At 33.5% G+C, this 16,693-nt stretch overlaps 2 protein-coding genes and 1 non-coding gene across 3 annotated transcripts in view; 1 reads left to right on the top strand and 2 right to left on the bottom strand.

Moving 5' to 3' along the window:
* The window catches only part of Smp_164300 (hypothetical protein), a gene marked incomplete at both ends in the record, with an annotated part of 49,030 nt that extends 46,016 nt beyond the window's left edge, over positions 1 to 3,014 (bottom strand). The window contains one exon of the mRNA XM_018795364.1: positions 2,856 to 3,014. Within this exon, the coding sequence (XP_018646967.1) occupies positions 2,856 to 3,014 (159 nt within the window). The remainder of the gene's footprint in view (positions 1 to 2,855) is intronic.
* Smp_tRNA_01702_Gln_TTG.1.1 lies at positions 391 to 456 on the top strand. The gene has a single exon. It is a non-coding gene (tRNA).
* An 8,020-nt stretch (positions 3,015 to 11,034) lies between the features above and the next one.
* Positions 11,035 to 16,402, bottom strand: Smp_076620 (hypothetical protein; the record flags this gene model as incomplete). The annotated part of the gene is made up of 3 exons (XM_018795376.1): positions 11,035 to 11,124; positions 13,758 to 13,884; positions 16,353 to 16,402. 3 exons carry the CDS (start codon positions 16,400 to 16,402, stop codon positions 11,035 to 11,037), a joined length of 267 nt encoding a protein of 88 aa, XP_018646968.1.
* Between the last annotated feature and the right edge of the window lie 291 nt (positions 16,403 to 16,693).

Raw genomic sequence — 16,693 nt, forward strand, 5'->3', positions numbered from 1 at the left:
GAATTTTGTGAACATCTGAAATACAAACACATATGACGACGCGATTCATCACCTGTAATTTTTCTTAATCTAAGCGGTATTATGAATTGATTATGTGGACATAATACTTTCAAATTATCAGACTAGTAAATATTCAATTTAAATATATGAATACACAACGAAAACAGTAATATTCACTTAGTATTGTTTGTTTGAATCTTCTCATCGATGTGTTAGGACTGCAACTGGTCAGTCTCTAATTGGCATATGTGCATACTGTGCGTATTGCCTAGATATAGCCTTGATTCACAAGCATGATAAGCAAAGACGGATAGTGGCTAGCAGTGGAAACAAACAATACTAAGTGAATTTAAACTTCACCCCATCGCACAAGCAAGTGACTATCAGGACTCAGTGGCCGAGTGGATAACGCGATGGCGTTTGAAGCGAGGGTACTGGGTTCGAGTCCCAGAGTGAACATCAACTCTGAGATGCAGGTACATCCAGCTGACGAGTCCCAAATAGGACGAAACGCGCGTCCTGGATTCCACTGCTAGCCACTATCCATCTTTGAAAACAGTAATAGTTCAGTGAAGTCCGACTGATATCGACATTTTTCTAAACTTAAATGGTAATACCAAAAATATTTCAGTAAAATGTACATGTAACACAGTTAACAAACTTTCAATGGATTATAAGAGATTTAAATGTCATGAACTGAATTTAACAAGGAAAATATTCGCACTAAATAGGCTAACAAAGGTATATAAATACATACAAGAATCCCTTTTATCTAATTACAAACATATACAAACACTTATCAACAAATCATAAGTTGAAATGATGAAATGGCATTTTATACCACTTATTATATTGTGAACAATTAATTTGTATTCAATAAACATAACCAGTTGGAAATTGTCATAATTTACTAAATATGAGAAATTTATAATACATCAAAGGTTTTAGGATTGCCACAATTCATTGGAAAATCTCTATTTTATTGCTCGATACAACTAAAGTTTGATTACAAGCAAAGATAGACAATGGCTAGTAGTGGAATCCAAGAGGCGCGTTTCGTCCCACTAAGGACTCGTCAGCTGGGTGTACCCGCATCTCAGAGTTGATGTTGCTGTCCTAAACATCAATGGGAAGATTCAAACAAACAATACCAAATGAATTTAACTTCACCTCATTGAACAAGCAAATGACTATTAGGACTCTGTAGCTGAGTGGATAACGTGATGGCGTTTGAAGAGAAAGGTACTGGGTTCGAGTCCCAAAATGAGCATCAACTCTGAGATGCAGGTACGTCCAGCTGACGAGTCCCAGATTGGACGAAACGCGCGTCAAACTAGATTCCGCTACTAGCCACTATCCATCTTTGCTTACCATGCTTGTGAATTAAGGCTACATCGAGGAAATACGCACATATGCCAAATAGAGACTGACCAGTTGTAGTCCTAAACATCAATGGGAAGATTCAAACAAACAATACTAAGTGAATTTAAAGTTTGATTATTTTCAATAAACAATTGAGTTAAAGTTAGACATGTATAACATTGAATAATAACTCAACGCCTTAAATGTTAAGTACTAGCTAAGATACTTGAATGTCTTTCACTCAATGTTCACCGATAAGGTTGTAGATGAGCACTGACAAAGTCTTATACCAGCATAAAACTCCTATTCAATACTTATTGTTTTTCAATATTTGTCTAAGATCAGTCTGCAAAGAAAATAATAAAATTCTACAGTTTCCACAAACCCCTCATAATACTGAATAGCAGCAAGCCTAAAACTACGGTTGAGTACTACTAACTCGTCCACTGTCTCTAATACTCATGATCTACATAATTTGATCGCCATTACAAACGACAACTGTAAATCGTTAAGTTCTTTATTCTATAATCCGACTGATAAGCTAAACTTTATTTTTATTCCGTATTAAACAAATCATTTGAAAGATTCTTATCAGTAGTCGTACGATTTGAAAATCAAATTCAAATGATCTGCGTATGTGTGTTTCTGTTAAGTTAGTAATTAGTACGAACAAAACTCAACAATCAGACATGAACTCAGCTTTGTTTAAAACACAATAGTTGATGCAAATGATTACTAGAAGAACTATTCCATTATCCCAATAGAAATGAGGTGGAGTGAGGGGTTCAAACATAAAGTGTCTGTTTATCAGTAATCACAGTTAACCTTCATATTTTGTCATAGAAATTGAATAACTGAAAGTTTTCAATGTGGAAAGTACTGTTACGAATCTGACTGAAACATTCAATTCATCTGGTTAAAAAAATATAATTCACTGACACACCAATACTATTTATGAATATGGCTACTAGATTTTTGCGAAAAATTCGAAACGCGATAGTGAATACCTTGAAAGTTATCAAAAGTTAAGTAAAACGTACCAATAATACACTATTAACATGCCTTAAATTATTAGACATGACGGGGGGAAATAGAGACTACGATTTATGGGTATATGGAGATCACTTGAATGTGATTGACGTTTACAATAAAAAAAAATTAAAAATGTATTCATTCATGTGACAAGGCATTCTTTCATTCTGTTCCTAACCATCACTTCAAAACCTTAATACTAAATCCTAAACTTAACCTTATAAGGTAATTCTAGACGAAAACCTTAGGTTTCTATGTAATCAATTAGTCACTTATATCACCTACATTCTGATCAGTTAAACATCGGCTTCCAGCTGAAGATCATCAGTAAATTATACTTTCAACATTGGCATATCAAGTTTAAAACAATTTTCAATTGATCACATTATTAGTGTGTAAATATACTACTGATAGAAACAGTCACACAAACTATACATATACATATATGAAAGCGTATATACCTGTATCATTTGACGTTGTTCAGAAACCAATTGTTCAATTGCATTGGCAGCTTCACGACCAATCGGAGTAAGTGAACGAATAAGACGTAATCGCTCTTCAAATACCTTTTCAGATGGAGCTAATTCTAATAGACATGCAAGTTGTCGTGGATATCCTCCATCTATGACATTAGAAAGAAAAGAATTTATTCATTTTGCTTAGTTAAATTTTGGCAATAAAATTCGATTGATAATTCATTCAGAGAAAGAAAACAAATGGATTCATAGCTTTATGATTTATTAACCTAAGCTTCTAGAAGATTCCTGAAGCATGTTAAAACTGATAACGAAATCAATCATTAACCAATTAGGAGATGATGGATAACTCATTGTTCCAAAAAAAACTCTAGAATTCCACAAAATACTAACTGATTGGAATATATTCAGCATTTTAACAAATTATAAAGACTTTTTCACAGAATTATGGAAAGGTTTTAATTAGACAAACAAAAATAAAATGTTTTTAGGAATTTAATAAATTTCTCCCGCACAGCATAAAATCAATATGCATACTGCGACGAATTTCAAAAGATTGGCAAATGTACAAACCGATTCGAATCTCGCGAGGCGAGGTCGTGGATGCGCACTGCTGAGGAGTCCCACGATAGGACGAAACCGCCGTCCAGTGTTTCTAGGTTTTCCCTGGTGGTCTAGCTTCAATTGACTCACGCTTTCAACTATGAAAACCGATAACTGCCTACCTTTACTAGAAATTCGGAAGGAAAAAAACGTAAGACTTTCTGAAACTATCTACCTTGTGCAAGTAATATTCAGTTAGTCAGTCAAAAAGTAGGACCAGGCAAATATATGCATCAATCCAAGTTGCCATACCTCATTAGCACAACAAGATGAACACCATACTCATAGCAGTAACTTGAATGGCAGTAAAAAATGATTTCACATAAGGATATGATACAGGGAGAAAAAATTACTTCGTGGAAAGAAAGGTATAGAGTAATTTTAATCTCAATGTTTGAGGGAAGACAAGGCGTGTAATGTTAAACTAATTCGAAAACACATAGAAAACTAGTTTAGCTCGTCGACTGGTTTGTTAGATTGAAAAACTGGATACGTTTTAGTGGACTCATGTTTAAATAATAAAAAGAGTAGGATGTAATTTATTTATCATATCAACGTTTAAGTACTTGGAAGTGTCACAAAGTTCGTATAAGGGAATTGTGATGCTTGCCAATTGCTGAAATTGAAGTATGTGAAATAAGATTTCAATGAGAAATCTATTGTTCAGAAGTAGAGCGCTCAAACTATTAATCCATTGTAACAAGTAAGGATATAATATGACATTCTCAGCATAAATCATACGCTGTACGGATAGTATGAAATTTTACAATAGAAAATGAAAAAAAAACCATTAAATAAGTAGTTTTGAAGTTAGGTGTGAAGGGATAGGTATACATATGGCAAATTGGTTGATCATGATGTAAATCTTCATTGATTAACATGATTAGAATGTGTTAAGCATACCTCTTTAGTGTCAACTCCGATTTAAATTAATGGAAAGATTATGGACCTATTACTCAGTTTTGTATCACACACGGTGACTTCTTATGTGTGGTTTCTTGTGGCCGGGTAATCGATGTTCATAATCGCCTGCGTTTTTCAGTAGGAGTGACAAGAGAGGATGACATAACAACAGGTCTAACTACTTGCAGTGTTCTTGTTCTGATTGATCGTTGTGGCTACAGGAACTGGTTGGACCAATAGGCGTTAAGATTTCGTGGTCATTATTCATAGTTATGAAATTATTGATTAAGAGAAGGTTAACATTTTATTATTAGATGAACAGGTCACTGGTCTAATAGGCATACAGTGGATTCCGCAATCAACTACTACTATAATTAAAAAACCCGTTTACACAAACAGTCAACATGAAGCTGAGGATACAACAATCTTGACTATGTTTGATTTCTTTTACGATCACTCATAATATCGTTTTCAATCCTGATTTTTATCTTGTTGTAAATGTTAACGTGTAGGATAACAAATTGATTCAAGGCATATTTATTTTAGACTGACTGACTGACTGCTTTTCATGGTGACTGACTGAACTACATACACATTACCAATATATCCATATAACACAGTTCACATTGGACTCTGCACACATATTTCACGCAACAGAATACATTATTAAAGTGTTCCAAGAGAGTGTGAGAGATTAGGTCTAAAGATGGACAGAGTGGACTAATGGACCATGAGTTCCCCCTCACAGCAATTACTTTGAACTGTAAATACTCTTATCTGGTGATTTTCACAGTCCAACGGTTAAAAGTAGTGGAAAAGGCCTTAATTTGATGTCTAAACCATTTTATTATGTAACACGATACAGAAAACAATTAAACTAACCATTAACTTGCAAGACATCTGGTTTTTGAACAGTTGTATCATTTGAAAATGTTTGCGTAAACACATAAATTGGATTAGTTTTATCCTGAATAAGAAAGAGAAAGAACACAAAGAGAATAAAACCACAGGGTTGACCACGTCTTCTGAACCAAAATAATGTAATTCCAGATTTAATAATAACACAATTGATTACTAAAACAAGAAATAATAACGCACGCTGTAGACATATGCACATATTTAACACAAATATAAAAATGGTTTCCATCGGCAACTTATTTACGTAGTATATATTTATAAAATTGGCTTGGAGTCATGATAATCATGTGAAGAAGGCCAGGGATACTGTCAAAACATGAGATTTGCTAAATCATGTAAACGCAGAAAATAAAGACAAACTGTTCAACCAAAAATCAGACATCATGAACCAAAGCATGTTGACAAAATTATACACAATGGAAACAAGTGAATGGGGTTTATCAACAATATAAAACAGTCTACTGTATGTAATATAGTATCCAAATCACAACTCATATTGACTAAACGTACACTTAAGATAAAAACCGTCAGTTCGAAATAAACTAGGTGACGTGAGGTCAAAACTTATAACCTGATTAATTCTAGACATATGTACCCGGAAGTGAAATGTGTGTCAGTTTTCTTCTTCTGAGAATTATCATAAAACTAAAATGATAAAACAATGATAAAAAAAAGAAACTACTTAAAAATAATGTACCAGTTTTATTACTAATAAAACTGTGATGCATGCTACTTATGTCTGTCGATATAAGCAGTATCTAACATCAATCAGAACTGGAATACCTGGCAGAAAAAGGTTGAAAAAATCGAATTGAAGAGAACAGAAATGTAAACAGAGAGTAATTGTAATAACAATAGGAATGAAGGAGCGAATGAGTATGTAGGAGACAATTGAAGAAAGATGTGCAAATGAAGTATTTAATGTATGGTTTTCGTATTTTACGAAGACATTCTGTAATTTTGTATTAACTGAAAATTGGTTTCCCCCACCTGAGTTCTCTATCACTACAAAGCTACTCTTTACAATTGATTGATCACTGAGTAGTGATCTATGTCAGGTATGTCATGTCCTCCTTAGTGCAGATCTAATTCTATTGACCAAGTTGCAATGTAGCCACTAGCCTAAGTGACTTGACATTGCGTGCATTATGTTGAAAAGAGATCGAATCCCTCAGGGAGAATCATTTCCATCAAGATTACAGGTAAACCTTGATGACGAGTGCCAAATAGCATGAAACCTAGGTTCAGGGTTTCCAATCGACTACCTCCAACCACCATTTCAAAGCTCCTTGAATATTGAAACCTAAATATATGAACCTAAAATTCATACTTGCAATGCTTATGAAGCATTCATGCAATCTGGCATTCGTTAATAAGCCGTACCTGGAATCTTGAGATAAGTGATTTCACATGTTGGATTCGAACCTGAGTCACTCAACTTTACAGTTTGGAACGTAACCAATGAGGTATTCATGTCACGACTGATTTCTTGTTGAACTAAAATATCTATAACTGGTTGAGCACTGAGTAGTGATCAATATCATGTTTGTTTAATCCATTTAGTACTGTTTGAAATCTACTGATCAAGATGTAATGTGACTATTAGTCTAAGTAACACGATATCGCAATCCTACATTAAATCAGTCGCAGCCCGAATAGCTCAGCAGTAAAACTTCTAACTGTGAAGTTGAGTGATCTAGGGTATAACCAGTTCCCTCAAGATTGTGGATACGCTTTGCTGAGCACCAAATAGAACGACATGATAGATAAAATTAGTTGAAGCAGGATTTTCCCCCGACTACCTACCTACAGCCATTTAACATCCTATTATAGTCCATGCAATCCGGAATCATTTAGACCAGTTGACCACATTGCAACTTGATCGACTAGCAATAAGTGCATTACATAAACATGATACTGATCCCTAAACCACTCAATGATCATTCAATTATGCATCAAACATCTTGTGAACGTACGCAAACATTAAAAGCAAATAAAAACAGGAAAATAATGTGAAGTCAGCGAATGCATATGTATGTATATGACTAATACATATACCAAATGACTTAACGCAAGAACTCACATAACATAAAGTTTTATTTTTGCAATAAAAATTATCGAGTTGATAAATAGAGCAGTTTTGTAGTAAAGTCAATCCTCGTACCACAATGTGATGAATCTTTTAGGAATATATATTTTGTTGAAATAGATTATAAGCCTTACCCATTTTCTCAAAAAACATCGGTGTAGTGACCTCTCTCGAACTACATAAATAAAAATATTAATCCTAATAACGAACGAAAGAATCAACACAAGGAGTAAATGGAAGGCCAGATATCCACTCACCCCCTAACTACTCTTAACCCAAGCCTTCAACGATTCCTGATTCAATCGATTATGATGATACAAGGAAAAATCAAGGGTATTTGTCAAATGCTTTGGTGCGCCCATGAGAATCACCAATTCAGGAGAAACACGAGAGACACATGACTAATAATATACAAAAATATATATATGACTTAAAGTTAACAAGTAGTTGACATTTAATGTACGCATCACACTACACTTTTGAAAAGAATCATATTTCTCTAGGGGATTATCTCAAATATAATAATTTTTTCACATACAATGGATTATCTTTACGATTAATTTATTATTACTCTAGTTCATTTTCTTAGATTGCAGAAAACATGAACAATGAACAGTATAAAATTACAACTTGACTGGATTCAATTTTAAATAAATATTGATGCATACATACACGCATTTGTACTAATGAAATGTACCATTATTTGATATGAGGTACTCTTACGAGTGATTTGTGTATAACATTATACATATACTTATATTTCCGAAAATTACCGGTATCCTACCTCATTAAAATAATGTTTACTTACATTGAACTCATTAATTAATTACTTTATTCATTTCTTATGTAAACAATTAAATTTGAAACTATAGTAGTGATGAGTGTTTTATAATTATGTGAAATATTTACTGATAGACAGATACTTGTGATTTATTACAAACCTATGGATTATTGAATAGTAAAATTAACAAAATATTTGACGACCAATTTCACCCTTAACATTGTTCAAAGTGGATAAAAATTAAACTTGATGGTTAAGTTTTGATTTCATTGACAGTTGAGAAATAGTATCATACAGATGTTTTTGAAGTTGATATTTAACCAACTTGTATCACTTTCGGCCTAGACAAGAAGTCCCTCTCCCACGAATATACACCGAACCAATTTACTCTGCATCACCTTATAATTGTGATTCATGGTTTATAAAAGTAGAGAATGTGCGAAAACTGTACATTTTTAATTATGAATGCCTTGGAAGTAGTGCTCGAGCTTTGTGGAATGACAGAGTGAACAATATTGAGGTAAGTATTAGATAAAGATAACAAAGTGGTCGATAAGGTAATGGATCCTCATCTACTAAGGTGATTAGGGTATGTGTTACGCATATCTAACTACTGTCTACCTCGGAGCGTTATATTAGCTGGTGTATAAGGTTGGGACAAAGCCAGAAGTGGCCAAAGTAAAACGTGATATCAGTCCATAAAGTCATTAACTGTTGGTTTGAGCATTGTTGGTAATGAAGATAACCTAGTTGATGTTCGCGTGATAACCGCGACCAGTTTTTGTAAACGCTGAGTGATATAACTTAGAATTGGTCACATTAGATCAGATGTACTCAGCACTTATCCTAATCTAAATATTGAGTTCCATTATCTCTTAACGCATACCTATTCTGTGTGTTTTTATGAACCACATTCGCAATACTTAGTCCTTCTCATTATTGTTCCTGCTATATTATTACGATTTCTTTGCTATTCATTACGTCAATTTCATCTCACTGTGCTGGTGGTACGAGAACTCCAGACAATACAAATATGCATCAGCTTCTGTGTTTAATATAACTAACTGATACTTGATCGCTCTTACTTCCGCGTTTTTACTTTGTATCTACATGAAAGTGTGTACCTGATTGAATGACAAATTTTGTTTATTGGCTGCTAGTTATAATCGTTTATGACAATTCGTTTGTGGAGATTCAGTCAATAATTCAGGTTATTGCGACACAACTACCCGTCATCCTAACGTTTTGCAACATTAGACATCTATAAACCAGGAATCCTACTTCTTTTTTCCGTAACAGGTTGCTATAATCTCGGTGGTCCCATATTAAGAAGTGGTGTCTATGTGGTACAAAAAACCAAGCGTGATATACTGAAAGAGGCTGGGCATATCTCGTCCCAGTGTTCACGTATAATATCAAGGTCAAAAGGAAGGTGGAAAACCACGAAATTGTAGAAAATCGATTACACACCTAGACAAGTGTCTTAGCCTATATAGCCTTGTTTGTACCGAAAGGACAAATATATATACCTACGATTTGAGTGCGTAACTCCGTTTTGCCAATCAAAGATTCTTAAATATTTCTCAGTCCATTCACTCGCATCGGTTTGTATCTAAATTCAAAAGTCGCAGTGTGTAACAGATTAAAGATGCGAACCACAGCCTACCTATTCGGGTATCAGAAAGCCGAGACAGAGGTATCACAAACATTCGTATAAAAATGTATAGGTTTTAAAGCCAAGTCAATGAGCTACGTTAGGATTAGTGATATTACTTGTTATATAATCTAAGTAATGCTGTAAGCTAAATATTGAGAGTCGATAAGTTTAATCGACGCTTTATATATATATATATATATATATATATATATATATATATATATATTTGAAAATGGCTATAAAGAGCAAACACGTTTCGTCCACCTACTCAATTTGTTTAGAAATTGGAAGATGAAAACTATCTAACTCTGTTGTTATCACACACCTAAATAAAGATAAATAGACATGTTTTTTTCGAAGGAAAAAAGGAACACAATTTTATGCATTTACTGCTCGATAAAACACGTTTACAGTGTGCTTCATGATTCATGATAACTTAGATTTTACTTAATTTGTACAATTAAACATTTATGTAGACGCACCCCTACCTAATCGGCTACGAAAAATGACGCTAATTACAATTCACTTATAATCAGTTGATCGAAAAGAAACGAGAATATATTTATATTCTTGAGAAATCTACATGATGCATGTCCACAGACTTGATGTTTCAACGAGAGTTATGTGCTGGTGTAGGCGTAGGTCGGTTGAAAGCAAACCAGTGCCAATAAAATCAAGGTGAAGTATCAGTTTATCAGTTAACTGACTGTTGGATTGAACGGTGTTAATAGGTGCAGAATACTTGGTTGGTTAGTTAGTTAGTGTCAGTTTGACTATTGTAACCAATGATTGAAGATGTTTGGTGAATTGAACCAGAATCGGTTACAATGACGCAGATGCATTTACTCCTTGTCTTTTCCTAGAACTTGATTTTTAAAATTATCTTATATATATTTTATTTTGTGGATTCACTCTGTCTCCTCGAATCACATTGTCTATACTTCTAATGTTTTTTACTACTATCACCACCACTATCACCATTGGTATTGTTAGTTCTTCTATTACTCTTTTATTTATCATGATACTTTCGTCTTGTTGTGTGTGATGTGTTGTGGCAAGTTGAACTGATGATGCATAAATAAGTTTTGTATTTTATGTTGTTTATGACTTGGTTGACTGTTTTTCGTTGTATTTATATTCTCTGATTATAGTGATGCGAATTCAAAGTGACTGAAATAATAGTAATAATAATAGTTTGAGGTGATACAGTGGGTTAATCACAAACCGCCGAGTGATCAGCCAGTATCAACTTCCATACACCGCATGTCACAGTGAGAAGTTTTAGAAAAGTAGGGAATATAGACTGGAAAGTATGGATGAAATAGGAAGAATGAAAACTAAGAAATAAGATTTGAGCTTACAACCTACAGAAAACTATAAAGAATAAGTACATCAAAACAACTGAAACGGATCTCAAACCAGGTTCTCTAAAGCCGACAATCATAGGCTATTCACAGGCATTAAACATAGAAAGTTAGCAGTAGTCCAAGGTTACATAGGTCAAGGCTTTGGCGTAATCAGAGGAGGGACACTACTCCTAACACCTATTAAACCTAAATATTACGTTGCTAGCCTATATAGCACGAACGTCACAGTAAGCACGGCAAATGATCATGAGTAAAACATAAGCTGACTTGCCATATCTAACTATCGTGTGAAACGCTAATAATAACAGTAATAATGATAATAATAATAATAACAATGCACAATCTAATCAGTTCAATGTTGTTGTTTTTCATTATACACAACTATATATGTATAATAAGGAAAGAACCTGAGAATAAGAAAACCGTGTAAAAACATGTTTATAGTGTTGTAAAAAGAACACTTTTCTAATTTTTTTTCTTGGTAACCAATAAATACATTTTTTGGTGAAAATGAAAAAAAAATATTTCTTTATTTAGTTGAGAGAGACTTATACAACATAGAATTAAAACCTTAACAATAGATATCTATATATCATTACAATCAAAGCTATGACCTGAGAATATACTTTATTACTGAAATAGTAACCTACTTGAATAATATAGAAATATGTTATAAATACAATGAAAATGAGTAAATAAACTTAAAATAACAGTTTATTTGTGATGGATCATATTGGCTAGTTGGCTCCTACTGCCGGCTTAGAGTTCATGAGACCATTTTGGCTAATGATTGGAGGAGATGCTGGATAATATGATACAGAATTGGCAATAATAAAAGACCACAAGTTCATTCACTCTTTCGTTGTGTTTCCTAGCCTTTTAAAACCAGGGTCTTGAAATTAATTTAGACCTTTCATACTTTCTTCTCTACTTATATTGTCTATGTTAAATGTTTTTTTTACTATCTCGATTATTGTGTAATTATTCTTGATAATTTCATCTAAGTGTATTGATATGGCGTGGTAATTTGAACCTATGTACACACGTACCAGGTTCTGTATTGCATATAACTGATTAACGGATTTGTGATTAATTTTTATTTAAACAAGTGGCTTACATACTAAGTTGTGAGAAGTCAGAAATTTAATTTTCTACTCATTAAGATCATACAGATTTACTATTCTACTACTAATAACAAATCAAATAATGATCAATTTATTATAGGTGAAAACTATATTTGAAATAATCTCAGTGATTGAAATTTAAATAATCCCAAAGTTTCGTCCAGCAAACTTGTCTGGACTTCTTCAGGATTATTACCTTGAGATACAAACACCAACAATCAAATCAATCAACAATGTTGTATAAGTTACATCTAACATCAAGATCACAGCTTGTTTCTATCATTTGATAAACTTAAATAGAGCTGTGGTTTACTTGTGTGAGATACTTGATGACAAAATAATGCCTGATATCCTTGAATAGTACATAGACAATAGTACGCAGATCTTTTAAGATTATCATAAACAACCGGTTAGTAGCAACGTGAAAATAGGTATGTATGTACATAGGTCTAAGTTGCTATACTCCATTAACACAAGATAAAATTGTTAGGACAAATCCCGGAATAGTAGAGGTAGCAACAGTAGCGGTGGTAGAAGGGATTAGGCATTGAAGTTATATAGATTAGTGGAAAAAAAACAAAGAAACTGAGAAATTCAAAAGCTTAGAATTTGGGGGAAGACAAAGAGTGGATGAGCGTGCGCCATTGAAAACGATTTTGAGCAACGTTACCTAAAGTCTATAACTATTAGTTACAAAAATCACACAGACCCCAATTAGGCAGTCTACATAGATTAATTTAGCTCAGTCTAATTGTCAACGACTTAGTGGTATCACGTCTTGGTTTGGCCACCACAAGCACTTTTCGAATATATTCTGACAAACAATATCGCTCGTCGAGGTAGGCAGTGGTTGGTTATACGTAACACATGTCTCAACCACGTCAGTTGAAGATTCATTACCACATCGATCGATTTGCCTTTTTTACCCAGTACACCATACTTCACCTCAAATAGTAATAATCGACGAATATTCTTGATTTTTAAAGGGCACGTTTAAGACCTATAGAGCAGAACGGAACAAACTGTTGTATAGTAAACTCATCCTTTGGTTAGTAGATGGATATCTTGACTACCTTACAATTGACGCAAGTTGGTAAACCCCAATGGGGGCATCCTGAATCTGTGCCGAAATTTCGTCAGATACCAGTTCATCGGGATTGATGAGACCCCCCAATATAAGGGAGATGATTGACGGACTCATCACTTCTTATCAATAATTCAGGAACTGACGTAGGGCAATCCTGAAGCAATATTCTGCATTTAGAGTGAGAGAATCGCATTACAAGTATGCTACCATTGTTCCTTTATGTGGTCTGAAGACTGCATTTTGTCAGTGTCCTCACCAAACATAACTATATCATCTACGTATCCCATATCAAGAAGTAAATCTCCTGGTAGAAACACACAACCACTCAATAATAATAATCATGGTATATTACACTTACCAAACCCGCACCATAAGTTGACAGTTTATCACCTGGTTCCAACTGAAAGCCACCTGATACTAAAAGAATTTGTTTATTCAATGGTAGGTCAAAATCATGCGCCAAAACATTGCGTAGACTTGAAACCCTTGAAAGAAATGAAATGACGTAAACTCATCACTATCATTGAGACGTAGTGTATATAAATTAGGATGGTACTATTTCATTATTAATAATATCAAATAACCTGAATAGAAAAATGACCAAGACTAGTTGGGAGTGTAAGGGACTAGATATAATTAGTATTTTGATCAAATAGGCAGTTAAATTACGGGAACAACCAAGATAGATGTTTCACTTTTAAAAAGAATATAATAGATATAGTGGTAATAACCAATGGTTTATAATATCAATTATGTCTGATAAACTTACAAGCTTACTGATTTTGCATTCAAGGAATTGTGATGGATGAATAAGTTTCATTTAGAACAAGTAATATCGCCAGGTTATGAACAAAATATATCTTATCATCTAATCTTAGAGTCGACAAATATAGAAACCCTGAAATGATGTACATATGTGTCGAATTCTACATTGTGTATGACTAACTGGCTGACAAGTGATCAATTGTGGGATCACTTACTATCTATCTAATTGACAGTAGAAAATTCCCTTTATTGTAAAACAATTCAACAGTTGTTATACTGATAAATAAATAGCATTCACTGGTAGTGATGTAAATCTAAAGTGAACATGTGCCTAGACTACAACTAACCCAATACTTTACGTCATATGTAGAAAAGAAGAGACAAGGTCATTGTTATTATTACTACTATTATTATTATTATTATTATTATATACTCCAGTATGATATTAAAAATCAAATTTCCTGCACATGTGACCTGTTTTGCATCCAATAATAGACTTAGAGACATAAATACATAAAGAACTATACATCATATGACAAAAATCTATTTCCTATAAACAGGTTATTTAGAAGGTCTGAAAATAAGAAATACAGACAGATAGACAGACAAACAGACAGACAAGTATCTAAACAAATTTATGGAATGAAAAAAAAATTAGAATCATATGCAAGAAGAAAACCTCCCACATAAGGAAGTGAATCCGACAAAAATATTGTGATATGGGGCAATATACATACACATATTAGATAAACATGCGTGTAAATTAGACATGGATACATTTCATCAATAGGTTGAATAAATATTCAACATATGTTAATTTGTTAGTCTCCGTGGTAAACGTGGAAGCATTGGACGGCCGTTTCGTCCTATTGTAGGACTCCTCAACAGTGCGCACCCGCGATCCCGCCTCGCGAGATTTAAACCCAGGACATATAAGTCTCGCGCGCGAGCGCTTAACCACTAGACCACTGTGCTGGCCGGCATCCAATGGTGTTAATGTCTAACTTCAACCAACCGATCACCAATGTCTTCAGTGAGTTGATATCTCCCAACTGACCTGGTTGAACTCCACTGGTCATTGCTTCTCACTAGAACTCCAAGAAATATCTCTTGAAGTCAGTCACTAGTGAGCATATGATAATTATCAGAAGGGGTTTTTGTGGAGAATTGATTATTGTGTCAGAATTCATTATCATTGTTATTATGTACACAAATGTATGATTTTAAAGGTATTTTTAAATCAACTAATACAATCAACGTGAGAAACTTTTGTGACTTAGATTAATGATAGTCTACTGGCAAAACTAATTATTAATATAGATTACAGAAGGTTAGTTATGCTATCAAAGGTAAATAGAGATGATTATCATCTAAAAGAGATATTGAACAGTGTTCATATCTCAAAAACAATAGGAGCTGTATACACCATACCTTTATGATGAATAAATACTAACAGAAATGTAATCTAGATCGAAGGGCATTTTGTCGACTATTACTGGAATCACTTGGTAAAACATGGAGTACTAACGAAATACCGTAATGTAAGACTAATTAATTCAAGTTTTTCACTTCAGCCAAATTATTAAAAAACCACACACACATTGATTAACGCGTCGATTCCAATTAGCCTTGTTGACAAATATCAGCAAGCAAGAAACTCAGGCTTAAACCACCATATCAATCGGCCTTTAACCATTTAAAATCTAAAACCGGGTTTTAAAAATATATCATGAATAATAAACACAATTCTACCGAAGTGATCGCACACCAAATTAGGGAGAAATCCAAACCCAGAACGAAGTAGCTGAAAATGCAGCTTCTTAATCACTATTCTGCATTAGTTGGAATTAGTGGATATACCACAGTGAATGATAAAAACTGTTATATTGTTAGGGATCAGGCAACCGAAGTAAGATACCGGTAGTGTGTTATACAATGAAATGTGCAAAATTACAGGCTTTGATAGCTAAAAACTAGAATCATATATATATGTTAATTATCCAAATGAACATCAACTATAGTGCAAGTTGATGTGCAGAATCATCAAGCCTCCTCTCTAAAGTAAGTGTACAATGTTTGACAAACATATAAAGAACAAAACGTTAGAAAAATAACTTAGCAGTAGTAGGCTACTAAAACAAAACTTCATCTATATAGATAAACCAACAACAACAAAAATTTTTCTTACGTTTGAGATAATAAGTTATCATCTAGTGAGACAAGGCGACCTTGGTCCATCAAAAAAATATACATGGTGATAGCTGGAAATGAGATTTTTTAGAAGAAAAACATGAGTAAGTAAAATAAACTGCAAAAGAATTACGTAATTTACAATAATCAATTAACCGATAATATAATTTGACAATGATATACACAGAACAATAGATTTCTTTAAAAGTTGTTAGACAACTAACAACAACATAGAACCTAATATAAATGAGCATTGACCAAAGTTAAAACGTCTTATATTAGCATTATGACAAAGTCGTAATCAGAGAAAAGTCTGGAACATAGGTGTTTTGATCCAAT

This window comes from Schistosoma mansoni, assembly GCF_000237925.1.
Source record: "Schistosoma mansoni, WGS project CABG00000000 data, supercontig 0179, strain Puerto Rico, whole genome shotgun sequence".
NCBI classification, from domain to species: Eukaryota; Metazoa; Platyhelminthes; class Trematoda; order Strigeidida; family Schistosomatidae; genus Schistosoma; species Schistosoma mansoni.